This window comes from Panthera onca, chromosome C1 (assembly GCF_046562875.1).
Source record: "Panthera onca isolate mPanOnc1 chromosome C1, mPanOnc1 haplotype 2, whole genome shotgun sequence".
Lineage (NCBI taxonomy): Eukaryota > Metazoa > Chordata > Mammalia > Carnivora > Felidae > Panthera > Panthera onca.
The window spans coordinates 119,780,722-119,803,692 of record NC_138346.1 but is presented as its reverse complement, the minus strand read 5'-3'; the positions used below and the strand labels follow the sequence as shown (position 1 = coordinate 119,803,692).

The 22,971-nt window shown below is 40.0% G+C and overlaps 1 protein-coding gene across 5 annotated transcripts in view; it reads right to left on the bottom strand.

Moving 5' to 3' along the window:
- WARS2 (tryptophanyl tRNA synthetase 2, mitochondrial) overlaps window positions 1-22,971 on the bottom strand; it is a 96,607-nt gene that overhangs the window by 34,478 nt on the left and 39,158 nt on the right. For 3 of the 5 annotated variants that reach the window (XM_060626814.3, XM_060626813.3, XM_060626816.3), the window contains exon 2: window positions 11,500-11,757. The exons of 1 other annotated variant lie outside the window; for it this stretch is intronic. In XM_060626814.3, coding sequence (XP_060482797.3) covers window positions 11,500-11,757 — 258 coding nt within the window. The remainder of the gene's footprint in view (window positions 1-11,499; window positions 11,758-22,971) is intronic. One more of the 5 variants, XM_078451525.2, reaches the window with a different exon arrangement.

Here is a 22,971-nt window from a genome sequence, read left to right as displayed (position 1 = left end):
ATTGGATGACATTTTCATGCCATATCTGTTTTGTCTGCGCCATTTTAAATGTCTGAACAACAGCTACATTGAAATACCTGTAGTGTTCGTACACAATTCCATGGTTCTTTTTTCTTTTGACTTATATAACGACATCCAGAGTGTCTACTTATTTCAAAAAAATTTTTTTTATATTAAATCAACTTTGGTGGGGCATAATTTATACACAGTAAGATGTACCTATTTTAGTTGTTCAGTCCAATGAGTTTTGACCAATTTACATGTGTAACCACCACACCCATCAAGACAAAGAACATTTCAATGTCCCCCAAAAGTTCCCTCATGCCCCTTTGCAACAAATCCCTCACCCCTGCTCCGGAAACCACTGACCTGTTTTCTGTTATTATGGATTAGTTCTGCCTATCCTAGAATAGCCTGTAAATGGAATTATATAATATGAACTCTTCTGTGCTTGGCTTCTAGCAACATAATATTTCTGAGACTCCTCCACAGTGTGATATACTCCTTTTCATGGTTGAATAGTATTCCATTAACTGAATATTCTACAATGGTTTATCTATTTACTCGTTGATGGGTGTTTAAGATTTTGGGGGGCTATTATAACTAAAATACTATGAACATTTGTGTACAAGTCATTTTGTAGGCAATGTTTTCATTTCTCTTGGGAAAATACCCAGGACTGGAATTACTGGGTCATTGGGTAAACATATGTTTAATTTTGTAAGAAACTGCCATTTTGTATTTTTGCTAGCAATGTATGAGAGTTCAATCTGCTTCATAACCTTACTGAAATTTAGTATTGCCAGTATTTTTAATTTTAGTCAACCAAGTGGGTGAAATGGTGTATCTCTGTGGTTTTATTTTACATTTCTCTGACAACCATGATGTTGAGCTTTTCACGTGCTTACTTCTTCATTTGTAAAATGTCTTTTCAAATATAGTGTCCAATTACAAAATTAGGCTGTCTCACTGAGTTAAGAGTCCTGTATATATTTGGCACAGAGTTTGTCAAATGCATGTATTAAAAATATTTTCTCCTACTTTATGGCTCACCTTTTCATTTTCTTAATGGTGTCTTTCAAAAAATAGAAGCTTTGGGGCGCTTGGGTGGCTCAGTCGGTTGAGCATCTGACTCTTGATTTCGGCTCAGGTCATGATCCCAGGGTCAGGGGATTCAGCCTTGCATCAAGCCCATCAGGCTCCGTGCTGAGCATGGAGCCTGCTTGGGATTCTCTCTCTCCCTCTGGCCCTCTCCCCTGCTCACACACTCTCTAAAATAAAAATTAAAAAAAAAAAAAAAAATAGAAGCTTTATCTTTTCAGGAACTCAAACAAGTATCAACATTTTATTTTAAGTTAAATGCTTTTCTTGTACTTTCTAAGAAGGCTTTGCCTACCCTCAAGGTCTGGAAGATTCCCCCCATGATTTCCTCTGGAAGTTTTATAGTTTTCACATTTACATTTAGGTCTATGGTAGTTTTAGGTTGATGTGTTGTGAATGGTGTAAGATAAGAGCCAAGGTTCATTCCCCTCTCCCCATATGGATATCCAGTTGGACACCTAAAACCATTTGCTGAAAAGACTATCTTTCTCCCACTGAAATGGTTTGACACTTTTGTTGAAAACATTTGGCTTCTGGATGTGGGTATACTTCTGGATTCCCTATTCCTTTGCATTGATCTACTAGTCTATTCTTATCTCAAGACCACACTCACTTGATTATTGTAGCTTTAGAGTAAGTCTTAAGGAAAGGTGGTATGAGTCCTCCAACTGTGTTTTCTCTTTCAAAACTGTTTTGGGTATTCTAAGTACTCTGTATTGCCATATACATTTCAAATTCAATTTGTCAGTGTCTACAACATCTCAATTAGGATTGCAATGAATCTATGGATCAAATTAGAGAGAACTGACATGTTAACAATATTGAATTTCCTATCCAAGCACAAGCCTTCCACTTATGGTAATGGCTAAGTAGCTCTGTATTAATCTGCTTGGCTGTCATAACAAGATACCCCACACTGGGTAGCTTAAACAACAGAAATTTGTTGTCTCACATTTTTGGAGGATGGAAGTCCAAACTCAGGGTGCCAGCAGGGTCAGGTTCTGGTGAGAGCTCTCTTCCTGGTGTGCAGACAGACAGCTGCTTTCCACTGCGTGCTTACATGGTAGACAGGGAGTAATTTCTCTTTTCCTTTTCTATTGGTAGGAATATAAACTGGAATGCCAATTTGGAGAGCAATCTGGCTATATCCAGTAAAGCTGATGATGTATGTCACACATTGTCATGATCCCACTTTAGGTACGCATACCTAGAAAACTCTTTCAGGCGTACACATAAAGCATATACAAGCATGCTATAGTATTGTTTATAATAACAAAAAACTGGAGAAAAAAAATCTAAATATTCTTTACTGGGGAAATGGATAAATTGTGATAGAGCCAGACAGTGGAATATCGAGAGCAGTCAAAATGAACAAATCTCAGCCCAGTAATGCTGCACACAAAAGTAGAGATGCAGGAAGCTATGTGCATACCACCACCTATATAAAGTTTTAAAACATGAAAAATTAATAATACGGACTGTTACGGCTAAAGCCTATGCAATAAAAACATAAACACATACATTGGAATGATGAATATCAAATTCAATACAGTGGTTACCTCTGGGGAGGCAGCAAGTGGAATGGGATTAGAGGGAGCTAAGTAGAAAGTTTTTACTATACTCATAATATCTTATTTCTTAAAAAACAAAAAGCATTAATAAGTAAGTATGCCCAAAGGTTAGCATTGCAAAAAGCAACCATTCATCTTCCTGCTTTTTTGAATATCTGAACTCTTTTTTTTTTTTTTTTTAATGCTTACTTATTTTTGAGAGAGAGAACTTGAGCAGGGGAGGGGCAGAGGGAGAGGGGAGACAGAGGATCTGAAGCAGGCTCTGTGCTGAGAGCAGAGAGTCCAATGTGGGGCTCGAATTCACGAACCGTGAGACCACGATCTGAGCTGAAGTTGGACGCTTACCTGACTGAGCCATGCAGGCACCCTGAATTATTTAAGAAGCTCCCCCAAAACCTTCAACAATAAACTTTTCAGAAAATATCTGATTACTGAGTATGAAGATAGGTACTATCATTCATTTGAGCTGCACTTTCCAATTCCACTCCACCCTTAAATCTTCACGGTATCAAGAAGCCTCGGTGGGAGCAGTATTGTGTGTAGTGGGGTAGGGCAAGAAAGAAAGTTAACACTTACCAGGTATGATATGTCCTATTATTTAAATATCCCTCTTCTAGACATTAAAACAGGGGTTCAGAGAACTTGCCCAGCCTGTGACAACAAAAAGAGGTCACAGTGCGATTCAGGCGAACTATAACTGGCTGTAAAACCTGTACTTTTTCCACCATTGCTATGATAGTAAAATAGAACTCTTCCTGAAAGTATCATTATGATACGACTTAATCCTGTGGTCCAGGATGGAGGCAGCAAAACGACTGTAGCTTGCTCATGACGTCACAGGGAGTATCAATCCAGGCGAGCAAGTGGTACCAGTGGAAACTTCTTAGAGAAAGAAATACTTGGGGAGTTTGGTTGTGTAATCTTCCTAACTTCTCTCTATTATTTATACCATGAGCCATTCAGAACCTTTGTCTCTCCCTAGAAACTTTGGAGGTAATGGGAATTTTATAAATTGATTTCTCAAGTCCATTAATCTTTATGGATGTTTGTTTGCTTTCTTTCTTTTTTAAAAAACTTATATATTTTTTAAGTGATCTCCACACCCAACGTGGGGCTCGAACTCACAACCCCGAGATCGAGGGTTGCGTGCTTTACTGACTGAGCCAGCCAGGGGCCCCTACTTTCTTTCTGAGTTGTATGTTGCACCTGTTGTTGGTAGCCTAACAACTTTGAGAGTTCAACAACTATAAATATGTATTGTCAAATAGGCTTCCAAAATTCCTGGGTAAGTGAAAACATGAGACTGTCTGTTCAAGTTTAAGTGTTGGGGGTCTCACACCTCTGAGATGAGGGACAGTGGGTCAGGTACACCTTTTGTTTGTGTACGTGAGCCAGGATGCATGTGAGAGCTTGGTTACTATTTACTATCCTTTATTATTATTATTATTATTATTATTATTATTATTACTATTATTGATTTTAGTTTCCTGGAAAACAAAACATAACTCTAATTAGAGACTGAAGCCACATTCCAAAGCTGTAGATTCCACTCTTCTCCCTCAACTCTTCCCTGGACAGTGCTGGAGCTCTCTGTAACATACTGTCTGCTGGCCCAAACTGTCCTTTTCTCCTGGCTCTGGCAGAAAGCCAGCGCCTAAAGCTATGAACTCCAGCTTTTATCTTCCATCCGCAGGGTGATTAGTTCGCAAGGAAAGTAACAACTAAAGATGTGGAGAGGTGCACCTCAGAGACAGCTGTGGGAATCAGACTGGATGTGCACTCAGGCCTGCTGGAAATAAAAGACCATTGATTTTGGCATTGGGATGGAAACTTCTGCCAAACACACACACAAGTGGGCTTGCTTGCTCTCTCTCCTTCTCAGTCTCTCTCTCTCTCTCTCTCTCTCTCTCTCTCTCTCTCACACACACACACACACACACACACACACACACACACACACACACCTTTCAGAAGAGAGGCTCTGTAAAATTCCCCACATATGGCAAACATATTTTAGGGGAAGCACCATGACTAGAGGCCACTGGGAGAGAAAGAAAAAGAAAATAATGAGAAAAATCTTCAATAAGTCTAAATTGTTTCAGTCAGACTGCTGAGAAAGAATGCAGAGGATTGGAAATGAAAATTATTGGTAAAATAAGCATTATAGCACAGCTAAATTCCTTCCCTACTTCAAATGATTGCTAGAACTTACTCCCATGTACAACAATAGCACCTGGGGAACAGGTCTTGGATTTAGCTTCAAGTACTTTGCTTAACACAATGGATAATACACGAAAAGAGGGCGCTATATAATTAAAAATTTTTCTCTAGTTCGCAATTTCAAAAATTCTTTTTTTAAAAAGTTTATTTAGTATAGGAGAGAGAGAGAGAACACATGCATGAGTGGGGGAGGCGCAGAGAAAGAGAGGGAGAGAGAGAATCCCAAGCAGGCTATGTACTGTCAGTACAGAGGCTGATGTGGGGCTTGATCTCATGAGCTGGGAGATCATGACCTGAGCCGGAACCAAGAATCAGCCACTCAACCGACTGAGCCACTCAGGCGCCCCCAAAATTCTTAATTTTATTTGTAAATAACAGTGTATGGGGAGGGTAATGAAGGTATATCTAATTTTAGCTGGCATTGGCTTGAAGTATAATTGTTTTCTAAATCCCTACCCTCTTGGTTACATGTTTCATGATCAATTAAATGCTTGAATGCATTATAAAACTCCCAGAGAAAGGACCTAACAAAAACCCTTGTTAAATAGACAACTGACCTCTAAGTTATCTGCTTTGAAAGTTAAGAACTGATTTATCAAATTTTCTCAAAATAAAACCAGAACCTCCCCCAACTCTTGCTTTAAAGAGTTATTAGTAAAAGCTAATCAGATCATCTGAACAAAAACAACCTGATGAATGAAAAGTGGTAGAGTGGAAACAACACTGGACTGATGTTCTTAGGGGCCTTGTTCTTTTTTTTTTTTTTAATTACGTTTTTAATTTTAGTTCTAGTATAGTTAACATATAGTGTAATGTTAGTTTCACATGTACAATATGGTGATTTATCACTTAACATACATCACCCGGTGCTCATCGCAAGGGTACTCCTTACTGCACACCACCTACTACACCCATCCCTCCATCCCCTCCCATCTGGTAACCACTAGCTTCTCTATAGTTAAGAGTCTGTTTCTTGGTTTGTCTCTCTCTCTTTTTTTTTGACTTTGCTCCTTTGTTTTGTTTCTTAAATTCCACGTGAGTGAAATCATATGGTACGTCTTTCAGTGACTTATTTCGATTAGCATTATATGCTCGAGGTCTATCCATGTAGTTGCAAGTGGCAAGATTTCATTCCTTTTTATGGCTGAATAATATCCCCTTATGTATATAAATTATATAGATTATTTTATAATAAATATAATGTATAAAAATATGTAAAAATATTTTATAATATATAAATACAAAATATGTAGGTATATTTTTCTTTTAAATTTTTTTACATTTATTTATTTTTTGAGAGACATAGAGAGACAGAGCACAAGTTGGGGAGGGACAGAGAGAGAAGGAGACACAGAACAGAAGCAGGCTCCAGGCTCCGAGCTGTCAGCACAGAGTCCAACGCAGGGCTCGAACTCACAAACCGTGAGATCATGACCTGAGCCGAAGTCGGACACTTAACCGACTGAGCCACCCAGGCGCCCCATATGTAGGTATATTTTATAAATACATATCAGGGGCCTCATTCTTGAAGGGCTTTCTAGAAATTGAGTTTAGATAAAAAAAAATTCTTTTTTTAATATTTATTTTTGAGAGACAGACACTTGTGAGTGGGGGAGGGGCAGACAGAGAGGGAGACACAGAATCTGAAGCAGCCTCCAGGCTCCAGGCTATCAGCACACAGCCAGATGCAGGGCTTGAACCCACAAACCGTGAGGTCATGACCTGAGCCAAAGTCGGATGCTTAACCAACTGAGCCACCCAGGGGCCCCTTGAGTTTAGATTTTTAACCTGAGGATAGGAGAGAGGTGCTGAGATATCTGAAGTAGAAAGATGACCGTGGCTGCAATGTGGGGGAAGGATGGCTGATATGAGGGCCTGAGGCAGGAGTGGAAGGGTGATATGACTGTCCAAGCAAGAAACAGTGAGGACCTCGAGGTCAGCCCTGGCTCTCCGCTGTCCCCCAGACGCCAGCTACTGAGGCAAAGGCATGGTGGGGGCAGAATAAGGTTCTCTCCCATGAGAATACCTTCCAAAAGTGGTGCCTTAGGAGGAAAAAAAGAGTCCTGGATTTGCCACCTGTATGACAGGTCAAATTAAGAAGCCACATTTGTTAAACATTTACTAGGTATCAGGCACCTCTCAGAGATGATTCTGAGGACATTTTAGAATTTACTGAACATTTTCATACCTTAATGTGAAACCTGTGAAAGAACAGTAATCCCTGACTCATGTGCTCTTTTGAGGATTAAAAGAGATATCATACACATAAAAGGCTTTCCCAATCTTATATATTTAAAAATATTAGTTTTCTAATAAACATGACTTCCAATTTTTTTCCTAAATGCTATGAGCATTTTCTTTTCAGTCTCCATCTATTGGAGACTCCACAGATTGATAAAGACAGTTGTTAATTATTGATTTTTGTATGGTAAGACATAAAACATGAACACCATGAGGATTCTTTCACCTAATAGAACAATGCAAATATGGGGCCACGTGTCTAGAATAATAACTGTTTCAGGGAGACTAGCTTGTTCGATTATACTTCTATTTGAGAATGGTTCTAAGAAGCAAATCCAATACATGCCTTCATACTTTCAAGATAAAGCATGAGGAAGAACTTCCCATCATCCTCCATGAACAACTAGAAGCTTTATGGCCATTCTGAGGGAACTGACGTCCAGGCATTCTACAGGCACTAGACAAACATAGGTCTATTCCAACCATTAAAAACGGCGATGAGCAACTTTGCGAATCATGGTGGATAGCCACTAAACATGAGCTAATACACATTAGAGCAAAGAAAAAGCAACAACAAAAAATAAGGCTTATTTTTGTGCTCAAAAGAGCTAATTATATAGCAAATAAAGGAAAGGCTGATCAACATATCAAAGTCATGAAAAAAAGTGGGAGTCTAAAAAAACCTAAGGTTTTAATTCTTTTTAAGTGGAGGATTAACTCTATGGGAAATAAAATAAAACTTGAACAACAAATCAAAAGATACAAAAAAAAATGTAACGTGTGGACCATTATTCAAACAAGCCAAATATAAAAGACATTTTGGGAGACTCAGCGGAATTTGAATACGGACTGCGTAGTAGATGATCATATGGAATTATCATTAGCTTTGTTGGGTGTGATGACAGTATTGTGGCTATGGAAGAAAATATTCTCAGTTTACAGACAGGCGCACTGAAATATTCAGGGGCTGCGATACCATGATACGTGTTATCTGCTTTAAAATACTTCAACAACCACAAAAAACCACCTTGATGAGACAAATCACAAAAGGCTAGCAAGTGGTGGGGGTACAGTACACTATACCCCCTACTCTTCTATACATATTGAAATTTTTCTTTATTAAATATTTAAACAAGGAAAGAAAACCTGATGAAACATCCAGTCCATCCACTCAGTTGTACTAAGGTGGGCTGTCTGAGTTAAAGAAGGAAATGGCCCAGACCAAACATGTCTTGAGGTTAGAAAGACACCTGAGGAAGTCTTCTCATATTGTCTTTGTGGGACGAACTGTGGACTATGGGCTGATGAGTACTTCCCTCACATTTTACTGGCAGGCTACCCAAATTCCCCGGAGGGAGCTGTAGTCAGGGATGGGAGAAGGGGAACTTCGAGGCACTGTGAGGCTGCATCAAGGCCACTGAGGAAACAGCCAACACCATGACCTGCAGTCTCTGACATAGACCCACCACCACTATTGGAACCAATGAGCGTATCACATGCCGTACAAGAATCACAAGGAAGGTGACTTTCATTATCCCTCACTTATGAGGGAGTTCTCACAAAGTCTCCCATACTGTGGGCGCTCTTTCTATTGCTACTTTGAACAACAAAGTATCATGTTGAAGAAGAGACCTTAATTATCACAAATTTTAGATGCTTACAGATATCACTGCCAAACATCCTTTAAAAAGAAGGAAAAAAAATTATAATGTGATCATTCCTGGGGGTATGAGCTCAAAGTGCAAGCATTGGATGTGGTTGTAAATGAGCCTTTAATTTCAAATATCACTTAACAAGGCAGTCTGGCAAGTGGTTACTTTGTGGAGACATAGACATTTTCGCCTTCCAGAAGTATGGAAGTAGGTACTGGGAATACCATTTTTAGAAACAGTGTCACATAAGGATCAAAAGGGAGCTTTTATCAAAAATAGCTTAGATGAAAAAAAAATAGCTTAGATGAACTTAAGGTGTATCAAGTAACTTAAAAAGTGGCTCTAATGATGGTCAGCAGTATAATGTTGGAGACAGATTTGAATAAACATTGTTTCGTGATATAGGACAGGCACGTTCCTTTCAGAGAGACAGACTGTTCCCGAGATGGGACCCCTAGCGTGAAGAAGGTTAAGACCTATGGGGTAAGGATCTGTAGGGTAAAGAGATTGCATAATAAAGGTCTCTGAGTATTTGAAAAGCAGCCATGTGGAAGACAGAGTTGATTTATTCTGCATTTTTAGAGAGCGTAAGTCAAATGAGTGGATGGGAATTATAGGGAGGCAGGTATATGCTCAACATAAGCAAGTACATTTATATTCTTATAACAATTAGAACAGTCCAAGATTGAATTTGAAAAGTTATGTGTAACTAAAGGCCAACTGTGAGGAATGAAATTGAGACAAGTTGCCTTTACGGATATTTTAATGATTAGATGCTATTATTTTATCACATTATCTCCAAGCTGGAAACACATTTTAAGCTGATAAATCTATTTATTTTTTGAAGATATTCATTTATTACATATTATTTATTCATTTTTATTTATTTTTAATTTTTTTAGTGTTTTTATTTATTTTTGAGACAGAGAGAGACACAGCATGAGCAGCGGAGGGTCAGAGAGAGAGGGAGGCACAGAATCTGGAGCAGGCTCCAGTCTCTGAACTGTCAGCACAGAGCCCGACGTGGGGCTCGAACTCACAGACCGCGAGATCATGACATAAGCCGAAGTCGGACACTTAACCGACTGAGCCACCCAGGCGCCCCTATTACATATTTTTTAAATGGTCACTGTGAATTTTTATACTAAGTTTTGCGGGTGATAAAACGTACATAAAAATGATGATTGTCAGGGGCTCCTGAGTGGCTCAGTTGGTTCAGCGTCCAACTCTTGATTTTGGCTCAGGTCATGATCTCACAGTCATGAGATAGAGCCCAGCACTGCTCTCCATGTTGAGCATGAAGCCTGCTTAAGATTCCCTCTCTCTCTCCCTCTGCCCTTCCCCTGCTGATATATCTCTCTCACTCTGTCTCTCTCTCTTTGAAAAAAAATGATGATTGTCTGAAGTTTATAATCAAGGAAGGAGATATCCACATGTATAACACATCATACACACATATATATACCATACATGTATACATGTTAACATGTGCCAAAACATGTCTAACACACTGTTCTTGGGCTGGGGCTTTGTCATAACGTTAAAGTGGATATGTAATGAGGGCATGATCCAGTTAAATTTTTCATCTTCTTTGCTAGGGAGTCTCTTAAGTGCCCTGTCTCTGGTCCAGGCTATCTGCCTGTCCAAGAGTAAACTGATTCATCCATAGTGACGATATGAGCCAAATATTTTGGCTTTGTTCTGAAGCCTTTCTTGGCTTGGACTCAAGAGAATGGACATGGTCTTCCAATTTCCCAGCCAGTTCTCTCAAATCTTCTCAAAAGCTATTATACAAAGAATGAACAATGGGAATTATCCAATAGGCCTTCCAAATGCAATACCCAGTAAAGCAAAATGGAATTATGCAAAACCACTGGTTGCTAAATTCTATCCTTGATCACCAGGAGATTAGTCAACAGTATGAATTCATCAGTTTGAATTCAACCCAGGATAGAAAAACAATTCCAGAGTTACAAGTACTAATGAGATGCAACATTTTGTTATACGAATCAAGTAAAGTATAGTGGAGGAAAAGGTGAAAAACACTATTGCCTCATGATGACATTTAAAGATATGAATGCAGGGTAAACATTAAAATTAAATCATTGTGGGGCACCTGGGTGGCTCAGTTGGTTGAACGTCTGACTCTTGATTTGGGCTCAGGGTATGATCCCAGGATCATGGGATTGAGCCCCGTGTCAGGCTATGCCCTTAGAGCGGAGCCTGTTTAAGATTCTCTCTCTCTCTCTCTCTCTCTCTCTCTCTCTCTCTCTCTGTCAATCCCTCCCTCCCTCTCTCTCTCTCTGCCCCTCTCCCCTGCTCATGCTCTCTCTCTCTCAAATAAAAAATAAAAACAGGGGTGCCTGGGTGGCTCAGTTGTTGGGCATCCGACTTCGGCTCAGTTCATAATCTCATGGCTTGTGAGTTCGAGCCCTGCATCAGACTCTGTGCTGACAGCACAGAGCCTGGAGCCTGCTTCGGATTCTGTGTCTCCCTCTCTCTCTGCCCCTCCCCTGCTCATGCTCTGTCTCTCCATCTCCAAAATAAATCAACATTAAAAAAAATAAAAATAAATACAATGAAATCTTTGCATCTGATGAAGTCACTTCAACAATTTAAAAAGAATCATAAATAGCAGCTATATAAACCATTCACATTTTTCCTCAAATAATTTGAAAGTACAGGTTTTCTTGGTTCTCATCTGAGAAGCTGACCTGAGATTGCTGGAAAAGGATGCTTTTCTCTGGGTTTATGCCACAGGCAAGAAGAACAGCGGTCATGTCCAAGATGCTCTGCCGAAGGACAGCCGGGTCTTGGGGGACAGTGATGGAATGTAGGTCAACAATGCTGTACAGCACTGAGCCATGCTCCTCCTGCAATCTCACCCAGGTCTCAATGGCTCCCAGGTAATTGCCGAGGTGGGGGATTCCTGTAGGCTGAATGCCAGAGAACACTCGCTTTACGGCTTCTTTCTGGAACAGAGGAAGAGAGACATTTGCTTTTGAGGCAGAATCCATGGATCCTATGCCTGTGTTACCATAGCTATGACTCATTCTATTTTTTACAACTGCAATCTGACAGTCGTCATCCTTATGCATTTATTTTGTGCCTGTGCAAAGCACTATGTTAGGTGTTACTAAGGATAGAAAATGATATTTAAAATGTGGGTAGGTTTTTTTTTTTTTTTTTTTTTTTGCACTCAAGAACATACAAAGGCACATAAGAAAAGGTCTGGATCCCCAGGAGATGCAAGCTAATTGGAGACACAGGATATGTTTACGAAGAGATATGTAATGGTACAACGTGGCAATATGATCGTAATCTGTTTGCAACCATAAATAGTGGGGTATGGGCAGGAGTTCCCAAGAGGAAAAGATGACTGTGGGTCTGGGGGTCAGTGAGCAAGACTTCAGACACAGAACCAAGTTTCATTGGAGATTAAAGGGCTTTTAATGCGATTTCAAAGGTTTTTCATGTGATTTCATTCATTTTGTCGTTCAGGCAAGGAAGGCATACCGTTAGAGCTAAGAGCTAGTGCTATTTAATTAATTCGGTTTTCTTTAAAAATAACTGCTGATATTACAACTCAGTGTGCACGATCTTGGGCCAGAAATGAGAAAACCTACACACTATTTCTTTTTTTAAAGTTTTTTAATTTATTTTTGAGACAGAGAGAGACAGAGCATGAACGGGGAAGGGGCAGAGAGAGAGGGAGACACAGAATCAGAAGCAGGTTCCAGGCTCCGAGCCATCAGCCCAGAGCCCGACGCGGGGCTCGGACTCACGGACGGCGAGATCGTGACCTGAACTGAAGTCGGACGCTTAACCAACTGAGCCACCCAGGCGCCCCCCTACACACTATTTCTAATGTTGCTTCTTGATAAAGTTATGTAACTTTTTTTGTGCTTCCATTTCCTTTTATTTTTGATAAAATCATACTTTTATTTCTTCAAAAGTAGTTTTTAATTCTATATATTATTTGAAATTTCTAAAAACATTTTTGTTAAGGGCATGTATTCTCACTGGTTTGCACTTTCTAATATTGAAGTTGTAATAGGAAAATGAGAAAGAAAAAAGTAATAGAGGATGAAAAAAAGGCTATTTTTCTCTGGAATAATTTTGCATTCTGTAGTGAAACACAAAAAATGAATACACGTCAGTAAATGTGCTGTCATTAAAAGGTTCTGAAAAAATAAAATGTGTCATTATCACTTTTAACAACAACAAAATATTAATAACAGCAGCCATAACTTGCTGGGCAACTATGTTATAGGCATTTATGCTCAGGGCTTTATATACATTAATGCATTTAATTCTTACAATACCCAACATGGCAGGCATTTTATTGCTTCCAATTTACGGAGGAGGTAACTGAGGCTCACAGATCTTTACAGATTGCCCATGCTCACACAGCTAGTAAGTGAAGTTGGGATATCAAGGCAACTATCACTTACTTCTTTCCACTAGCTGCTATCCAGGGAGACTTCATCACATTCATTGCATTAATATTGCAACTTTTCTATAGGCTTCAAGTTTCCAAAAATTAAGTTACAAAGAAAAAAAAAACACCACACCTTTGTGTTCTGTGTGCCAACCTTCTCTAGCGTATATACCTAACTGCTGTGTCATAAGGTAGGCATCATGGCTCTTCAGGTGTACTACAGGGTATTAAACTACTCCTAACTATGTAACATATTGCAATTTCTATCGTCAATTTCTGTCCCTCTCCATCCTCATTAACCCTGCCATTATTTTTTTTTTAATATTTTTATTTTGAGCTAAGGTGATGGCTATGAGGTGGAATCTCATTATGGTTTAATTGCATTTCTTTGGTTGTTAAGGAAATTGAGAACTCTTACGGTTATTGGCTATTTTTATTTCCTCTTCTGTGGAGAGCCTATTGAGGTCATTTTGCCTATTTTTCTCAGAATGGATTGTCTTTTACTGATTTAAGTATTTTTATATATTCTGGACACTAATATTTTATCAATTACATGTATAGCCAAAATGTTCTCTCATTGTGTAGCTATGTGTCTTCCTTATGTTATCTTTTGATGAAGAGATATTCTTCATTTTACCAAATATATGATTTTTGACTACAGATTTTTATGGCATATAAGAAATCTTTCAATACCTTGATGTCATAAAGGTATGAGTGTGTATACATATATAAAGCATATGTATATGCATGTGTGAGTATGCTTTGAAGTTTCGTCTTTTACATTTAAGTGTGTATCCATTTGGAGTTTTTTGCATATGGTGTGAGGTAGGCATCCAATTTCTTTTAACACCCCCCCCCCCCCCCCCATGGATATATCAGACTGTTCCAGTACCTTTATGGAAAAGACTGTCTTTGACCATTACTCTGGAATGCCACTTCTGCCATAAATTAAGCACCTTTTTATCCTTTTGTCTATATCTGGTCTTTCCAGTCTGTCCCATTGGTCTATGTGTCTATCTCTGGTCAGCACTACAGTGCCTTTTTAGTAGGTCTTGGCACACAGTGGAGAGAATCTTTTTACCTTCTTCTTCAAGTTATTTTACTCATCTTTGGCTTTTTATATTTCTCAATACATTTTAGAATCACCTTGTCCAGTTCCAAGAGAAAAAAAACACACTGTTGGGGTTTGTGATTGAGATTGCATTGAATCTATAGATTGCTTTGGGGAGAAGTGATGTTTTTATAATATTAGGTCCTCCAATCCATGAAACCATAATGTGTGAGGATCTAAGGTAAAACATGATGATTATACTTGATAATGCTGTATGGTATAACTGGAATTTGTTAAGAGAGTAGAACTTAAATATTCTCAACAAAACAAACAAATAAAAATAAACATCTGAGGTGATGGTATGTTAATTCACCAGGCAGAGGAAGTCCTTTCACAAGGCATGTGCATATCAAATCACTGTGATGTTCACTTTAAATATCTTACAGTTTCACTTGTCAATTATACCTCAATACAGCTGAGATATTAAAAAAAAAAAGTGATATAAGAAAAAAGTCTATATACCTAACTAGCTTTTAAGAGCTAATCTGCTTTAGATATATGAGGGCCAAGGCTATTTAAACTTTGCCCTTCTCTTTCCTCAAGAATTCTACATCCTACAAATACAGTCTGTTTTCCCCATATGTCATTATTTTCCCGTCTACTTCTGAGATAACAGCTCTACGATAGAATGCTACATTCTACTGATGTGTCATAGTTCTGTGGTCCAGAATTGCATTTGATCCAAGCACTCAGGAGACCTGAAAGATTTGTGGCTCCAAAGATATGAAAAATATCTTTTAAGTAACTGAGAACAAATATAATCTTACCACTTAAGACCATATGCACACACGCGCACACACACACACACACACACAGACACACGCAGCCCTGAGATGACTGATATGAGTAATTCCCCATATCATAATTTAGAAAACATTTTTGGCGAAACAGTTTGTGGTTGTGAACCGAGGCTGGGGGTGGGGGGTGGGGGTGAGAGAGAGAGAGAGAGTGAGTGAGTTAACATGGAATAAACACATATCAGTGAGGCTTCTTCAGTACCTTGGGATCTTAACCAACCCTGGGTTCCCGATATGGGAATAAGCAAAGGAGCTTTCAGTGAGGTAAAAAAAAAAAAAAAAAAAAAAAAAAAAAAAAATGATTAATGGGCTTTAGGGACTGATTGATGAAGAGAGAAAGCAAAGCAGAAAAACAAGCTCTGAACTTAATAAATGGAAGAGGAAAAGAAATACCATCCAGAAATACTTGACTTAGGATAAAGAGGGGCTGTTTATGCTAATGTAAAGGGCTATGAAGAGTAGGAATATCAAGCTGAAAAAAAAAAGACTATGAATATTTGCACATACATTCCTCCATGGTCAAACTCAGGAATCCTTCCCCCAGGAGAAATGGAGAAACTAATTCTTGAGAAAACTAAAAGAGAAAAGCACTAGAGGACAGACTGTGGGAAAAAAGAACTGTAACCAGCGGGGATGGGTCAGACAAGATCTAATGTATCTTCTCCATTCTCCAGTTTCTGTGATTCTATATGTCTACACAGAGGGAATGATGTTATCAAGAAATAAGAGCAACAAGAAAGGTTTTGTTCAATTTTCAAGGAGCTATTAAAAAAATACAGCCTCTAAATGAGAACTGGATTCCTGGTCTTAAAAATATACAGAGAGCATCCTGCTCTTGCGGGCGAGTTTATGTTCCCATCTGCTCCCCCTGCAAGAGTCAGCAGGCAGCCTGCCGGCATGGCAGGGGAGCTCTGCCGGGTACCATGAGATCACGGGGCTGGAATGTGGAGGCTGGGTGGCTGGAGGATGGGGGTTCTGTGTTCAAAAGCACTAGAGCTGGAAAAGAATGAAAATGAGAGGAGCGTGGGCTCCCCAGCGGACAGGAGGCAAGCCACAAAGAAAACAGCTTCAGGACTAGCCCACAGGCTCTCATGGGGAGTCTGGAGCATCGGGCCTGCAATCCCATCGCAGTGTGCAGAGGATAAGCAAGGAGCTTTGTACAAAAGAGGGTTTCATTTTTATCTCAGGTGTTATTTCCTTAACAAATGCCACTTCCAATCAATATCTTCACTGGCTCATTTTGTAGCAGAATCGGTGTTACTGATGGGCAGCTTCAGCCCCGGGATTTGATATCTTCCAGAGGGGAGGCTGGGTGTTCAAATCAAAGGAAGAACATACTTACCAATCTGACAGACGTAGCTAACACCACTCCTGTCTTAAGGTATGGAGCGTATCCAAAATTCACGGCCATCTTCATGTTAATTACCGTACCCAAAAGCAATGGAAACATCGGAAGCTGCCAATTATTGCAAAAGATAGTTTTTGCAATTAGCTAAAAAGAGCTTCTGTCTTTAATTCCAAGTGAATAAAATCCATGAAAAGGAGGCTGCCTACTAGCTTTGACTTGGGTATGGTGATGGGAACCAAGGGCTCCTAGTAAGAATTTCAAGATTCTTATAACCAAGAACTGCTTGTAGCCAGCTATAATAGCAATCATTCATTCACCTCATCTGTTTTAGCTATAGTCAACACCAAAACCTTGGGGAACAACCACTGTGTCTAACTGGGTCTGTAAAAGGGCATGTTATCACAGAGTATGATAAAAAAAGTCACCAACATTATTAACTAACTAGGTTAAAAGTCTCTTTCTGTAAGTCTATATGTGCTTCCAATTGTGTATAAAGAAAAATACATCTGTCAGTGTTTCTCAATTCTATTCTATACATCACCCTACTATTTCAATCTTAGGCTCCTTGAAGATCTCAACATTTTTTTTTAAAGATCTCTACTAACAATTAGTGATTTAAGAGCTGAAACAGGAGACTCGGCACAGAAACACAGTATCTCAGCCGTGGCCGGGAAAAGCCAGGTGCTCCTCTGAAGCTTTCTTTGGCCATAGCTCACTGTTCGGCCACAGTCGGTTCTTCCAGAATGTCCGGAGAACCCAGGGTCTGGGGAGGAAATGCCGACTAAGCACCAAGAAAAATGGGTTCATTTCTGCTCAGAAGTGAAGCCAGATGCTCAGACCTGGGAATCAATATAGTAAATATTAATTCAGTATAAGAGAAAGCACGTCTTACGTCACTCTCAAACAAGAGGCAATATGTAAGCCAATAATGAAAACTGGAGAGAAAAATTATTTTAAAAAGAAAAAATTAGGAAGAAGTGACAAGCCCATTCATCTGTGAGTTCCTTAACGGCATAGATGATAAACACTTCATGTGTATTGTTCGGCTATGAAAGAGTCTAAAAGGAATAAACTTGACTTTTAACAAGTCTCCTGCAGACTTACTTAAGCCTCTTCTGAATTTCAAGAGCTGCGCATCTCTTTTCCCTGTGTGCTCTGTGCGGTCCCCATCCTGGGATGGAAGGCTTATGCTCATACATGTTCCTTCTTGTGATGAGCGTACTTCCTGGTACTCGTGCATACCTTATGTCCTTGATGGAGTTGGAATTAGTGGCCACACTTTCTAGGGAAGGACACTGTGGGGGGAAATCACTGGCAGGGAGGTCAGTCCCAGAGCTGAGCTCTGAGTTTGGTCCCTCCCTCGACACTGGGCTGTGACCCGTTTAGAGCTTCTTTGCCTCTGGGGTGGCCCGGCCTTCGAGCACCCTCAGCCACCAACACCTGCCTCCACACACAGGTTTCTCAGAAGGACAAAGTGTGTCACAGCCATGTTTACCAAAAGGCCATGGACACACTGGTGGACAGCTGGGACCAGAATCCAGAACCCCAGAGCCCAGACACAGACCACAGGACACTCTGCCTCAGGTTGGGACACTGACTGTGTTTTTTTCTTCTGTAGCGATTTCTTTTGTACTTCAACAGCTCTCTGGGCTTATATTCTTCAGGTCTTTCTTCTCTGTTTTGTTTCCTACATGTTAAACAGCTACGCAGCGAATGTCTCCCCATCAGAGACAGATGATAAAATACAAGGTCTGGGACTCCAGCTCCCAAGAAAGACTGCATTGTCACCTTAGGGCAGCTAAGTTATATTTCAATGCAAAGCTTATATGGGGTCATCTGGGTAGCTCAGTCGGTTGAACATCTGAGTCTTGGTTTCAGTTCAGGTCATGATCTCGTGGTTAGCAGGTTCAAGCCCTGCGTCAGGCTCTGTGCTGATGGTATGGATCCTGCTTGGGGTTCTCTCTCTGTCCCTCCCCCATGCTCTTACTCTCTCTCGCTCTCAAAATACATAAACTTTAAAAAATAGATTAAAAAATAAAAATAAATGCAAAGGTTATATGTAGGTACAGAATAAACCAGTCTCTTTAATTTTCATAGCAAAGGCGATCAAAACTAAATTAACATACTATATGAAGATGACAAATAATTATAATGTAACATGGTATGTGGTGAGAAATACTTTTAACTCCTAATGATGACACCACTTGCTAAACCAAATCAGCAAGTGTCAAATTCTTGACATAAATGCCTCAATGACCACTGCACATTGTATTTTTATGTTGAATGGAACAGTTAACACAGGCAAGGGATCGAGAAGTCCTCAACTTTTAAAAGTGTAAAGAATAATCTGAGATGCTTACAAAAACATTAGTTTTTCCTCATAAGAAAATTCAAACATTGATCTTAAAGTATTAGATCATCCTGGGGACAAATGATTTTGTCATTACCTCTTGTGGCCAACTAAAGGCTTATCCTCCTAACCACTGTCACCGGTCACACATCGGCCTCAGTGCCTGCCTGATGTCCCGCATTCAGCTGATGGTCTGAGAACCACAGTTGAGAGATTTGGCTACGCACACCAAAGTCCTATTACTAAGCGTGTGAGGATTAGATTACAGTGGTTTTAAAGCGTTTCTTAGTTATATACGCATTTTCAAGTGCAATATTCTCACTAGATATGCCCAACATGTAAAGCAGTCCAAAGAAAAGCTTGGTAGGTGGGTGGATAATGGGAGAGTTAGGGAGGGAGGCCCTCCCTGATCTTTTACCCTCACCCCACCCAGCCTCTGAGGGGGTGCCCAGAGCACAGGTCTGAAAACTGCTTGATTCAAGACATTTTCTAAGTATCAATATTTTGTTGGAAAAAAAAAATGCCTTCCTCAGGGTAGTGGGACACATACAGAAGAAAGTTCTTTAAAAAGAAGGTCTGAGATAACAATGCAAACACCATATATGCTGTGTGCATAAATCTCCTTTCTTCTTCTGGGTTAAGGTCCAAACTTCGTGTGGCCAGTAATGGCCTTCCCAGGCATCCTCCATCATCTTATGTGAGGAGCTGACCTGGTTACTGCTGGTCCTATAGAGCTCATTCCTGTCCGCATTCAGACCGTTCCATTGTCCTGTATGCCCTAATCCCCTTCTCTGCTGGGCAACTCCCTTGGGTCTTCAAGGTCTAACCTCCACTCTCTGAGTCTCTCTGAGTCTCTCTCTGAGTCTAAACCTCTTAAACATGTCTTCTCTTCTCCCGCACGTGCACACACACACACATACACACACACACACACATAGTCACCCATCCTCCCTTCCCCCGCTTCCTCTCTCTTTCTCCTCCCCTACCCAGTTTCCACCCCCCCCCACCATACCCCTCTCCCTGCCCCCAGGGCAGAACAGATCCCTCCTTCATTAGTTCATTATTACACATATCACACTGGCAACTTGGTAAATATTTTCTTATTTGCTTAGAAAATATTTTCCCTCTAGAATATGAGCTCCTCTAGGGCAGAAGTTGTCTTTTTCATCTTTATATTCCCAGTACAGGGCAGTGCCAGGTACATTGTGAGCACCTAATAAACGTTAGTGGAATGAATGACAAATCTTCCCCCACCCCACTTTGGCTCCAAAATGTAAAGGGCAAAATAACTATAAACAAAATGAATCAAATGTTCCAGTTATATGTAGTTCCTAAACAAGTTACGTTCTATGAGTTTGTTTGAAAATTGGTTTTCTGAAACTCAGAAACTCAGTTCTTTCGATGGTGGTTAAGTTCCTGGAAGGCAGTCCGTTGAAGCCTCATTGAGCCCACAATATTCTTGATGAATGGTTTTAACATCACCATTTCAGCTGTACCTACACACCATTCATAAAATTGTTTCTGTGGGAAAGTGAAATCCAAGTTCCATACTGGGACACCAAAACCCTCAGCGGTGCCTCTGATTCTGATGTATAAAAGGTTTAAGAGGGTGATCTGGAATGAGGAGGAAGTTGCACTCAACTACTCTATAAGGAGTAGACTTTTAAAATTCGATTGTGTGCTCACTGGAGGTGGTTGGTAGGTGTGGTATTCTCAAGCATCCCTTTCCTAAGGTGGATATTGACAGCACAGGAGGCCCTGGGGACAGGTGCCCTGGCCAGCCCCTGCCGGCAAAGAAAAGAGCAGAGGGAAGGTGGAAGGAAGGCACTGGAGCAGATGTTCTCACAACGTGTCCCCAGTACCGGCAGCATCGCCATAACAGGGAACTTGTTATAAATGCAAACTCCTGGGTCCCAACCCAGACCTACCAACTCAGAAATTCTAAGACTGGGCTTATCCCAGAAGAAATAAGAGTTACATGATCTGTGCTTCAACAAGCTTTCCAAGTAGTTCTGGAGCATGCTCCAGTTTGAGAGGGGTTTGGGGCACCAACATCAATTCTGAAAATTCACTTCAACCACTTAAACTGAAGTACAGATGAAAATGCTATGAACGAAAAAAAGATACCTTCTAAGTCAACAGTTCTCAGTCCTGGCTGCACAGTCATCACCTGGGAGCTTTAAAAAATACTGATGCCTGGGTCCCATCCTCAAAGATTCTGATTTAATCAGCTTGGGATTTGGCATGAGCACTGGGAGTTTTAAAAGCTCCCCAGGTGATTCTAATGTGTGGCCAAGATTGAAAAAACACTGTTCAAAGCCAACTACTACATAATTATTCTCCAAAGCTGCCAACCTGCTAGGAAACACACACACACACACACACACACATACAGACTGTAAAAATGTGAAAAGTATGTTCATTTGCTTATAATGTACATTTCAAGGTAATAAAACTCTTGAGACAGTTATTTCTTAATTCATGGTCAGAAGCCATTTGGGCATCAGGCAGTACAGATATCACATTTGGCAGCAGGGAAGACCAACAGATTATGAAGGTGTGGTTACAGTCTCTACATTGGTGAGAAAAGACACCTGTAACAACAAGTAAGCACATCATCGTTGATGCCTAGGTAGACTTACTTGGCAATGTCCAGTTCCATAAATCCTTATGGCTCAGGGATTCAGGAAGCACATGTAGCCTGGGTTTTACCAAGAAAATAATCCCACAAGAAGGTTTTGACACCAGAATTATAATGGAGAGAAAACAAAATGATCTCTGCATAGAATGCTCTTTTCTACCCATTTTCCTGCCTGGAAAAGTCTAAGTCCTTCTGATGCCTATGAGAGAGTCTGTATTCAATAGTTAAGCAGTTGTTGGTAGGTCTTATGGTTACTTGGTTGACCAAAAACCTCAACAAACAACAGGTGGTGTTGGCTATGTAAAAGCAGAGATGCTGGAAATTCTTATACACAGTGTAGGAAATAACTCCACGACTAACCCAAGTGTTCTAAACCTTTGAGAGAGACACAGTGTGAATTTCTTACATGGTATTATGTTACAAATGGAGAAAAAACTTCTAGTTATTTTCCTGGCATATAGTCCCTTCCAAAAAAGAATCTCTTTGACTGTCCTGACCACTATCAAGAGAAAGAAGTCTCATTTTCCGGCCACCCAGGACTACCTTTCTCATCATGCAACCTGTAGACTCACACAATTCCTGGGGATGTTTCAAATACACCTGCTTCAGTTCAGATCCTTGTGTCAGCCTATATCGCTATCTTGACTTTAGTGTAAATGAGAAAAATGACAAAGTCAAGCAGTAAAATAGGACTATGATAACTTGTTTGGTTATTAACCATGGTAACAAGCAGGCTCACATTAGGCTGCCTGGGTTGAAGCCCTGGCCCCTATGACTTATATGGTTTTGAGCATCTATTAAATGGGTGGTTGGGGAGGGGAGGACTGTGATATGTTTATTAGTGTAAAGTGCTTAGTGCCTGGCATGTAGTAAGCTCTAAGTTGTCTGATCATTTATGGAGGTCAAAATTTTAAGCATTTACATATTTTGATCCAACCATTCAATGAATAGAAATCTGTCCTAAAGAAATATTTATACAAGAACGTAAGGATACCTGGCATTCTCTGCATTATTTCACAGCGAGAGGGCCACAAGTAACGACATGTCCATCAGTAGGAGAAATATTAAATAACATTAAATTTTATTTTTATGAGATGGAATCCTGTGGAAGAGATAAGAAGAACTTAAGTAGAATTAAGAAGAATTTAAGAGTCATGCAGAGTGGGTGAAGGGTCCAACTCTGGAGCCAGACACTGAGTTCAACACCAGCTCTGCCGTGCACTAGATGTGTTTCCTTGTGCAAGTCACGCAACCTCCCCATCTGTAAACTGGGAATACTAATAGCAGCCCCCTCAAGACCCAAGAACAATGCTTAGCCCACCAGGGTTTGTTACATAGATGAATTCTGACAAGGAAGAAGAACACACTTTAACAACAATGGTTGTTACCCCAAGTGATGGTAATGACCTCCTTTTTGTTACGTTTGTATGGTTTAACTTTTTTTTTTTTTTAAGGGCAAGAACATCTTCTGTAGCCATTTTTTTTCTTAATTTTAAAT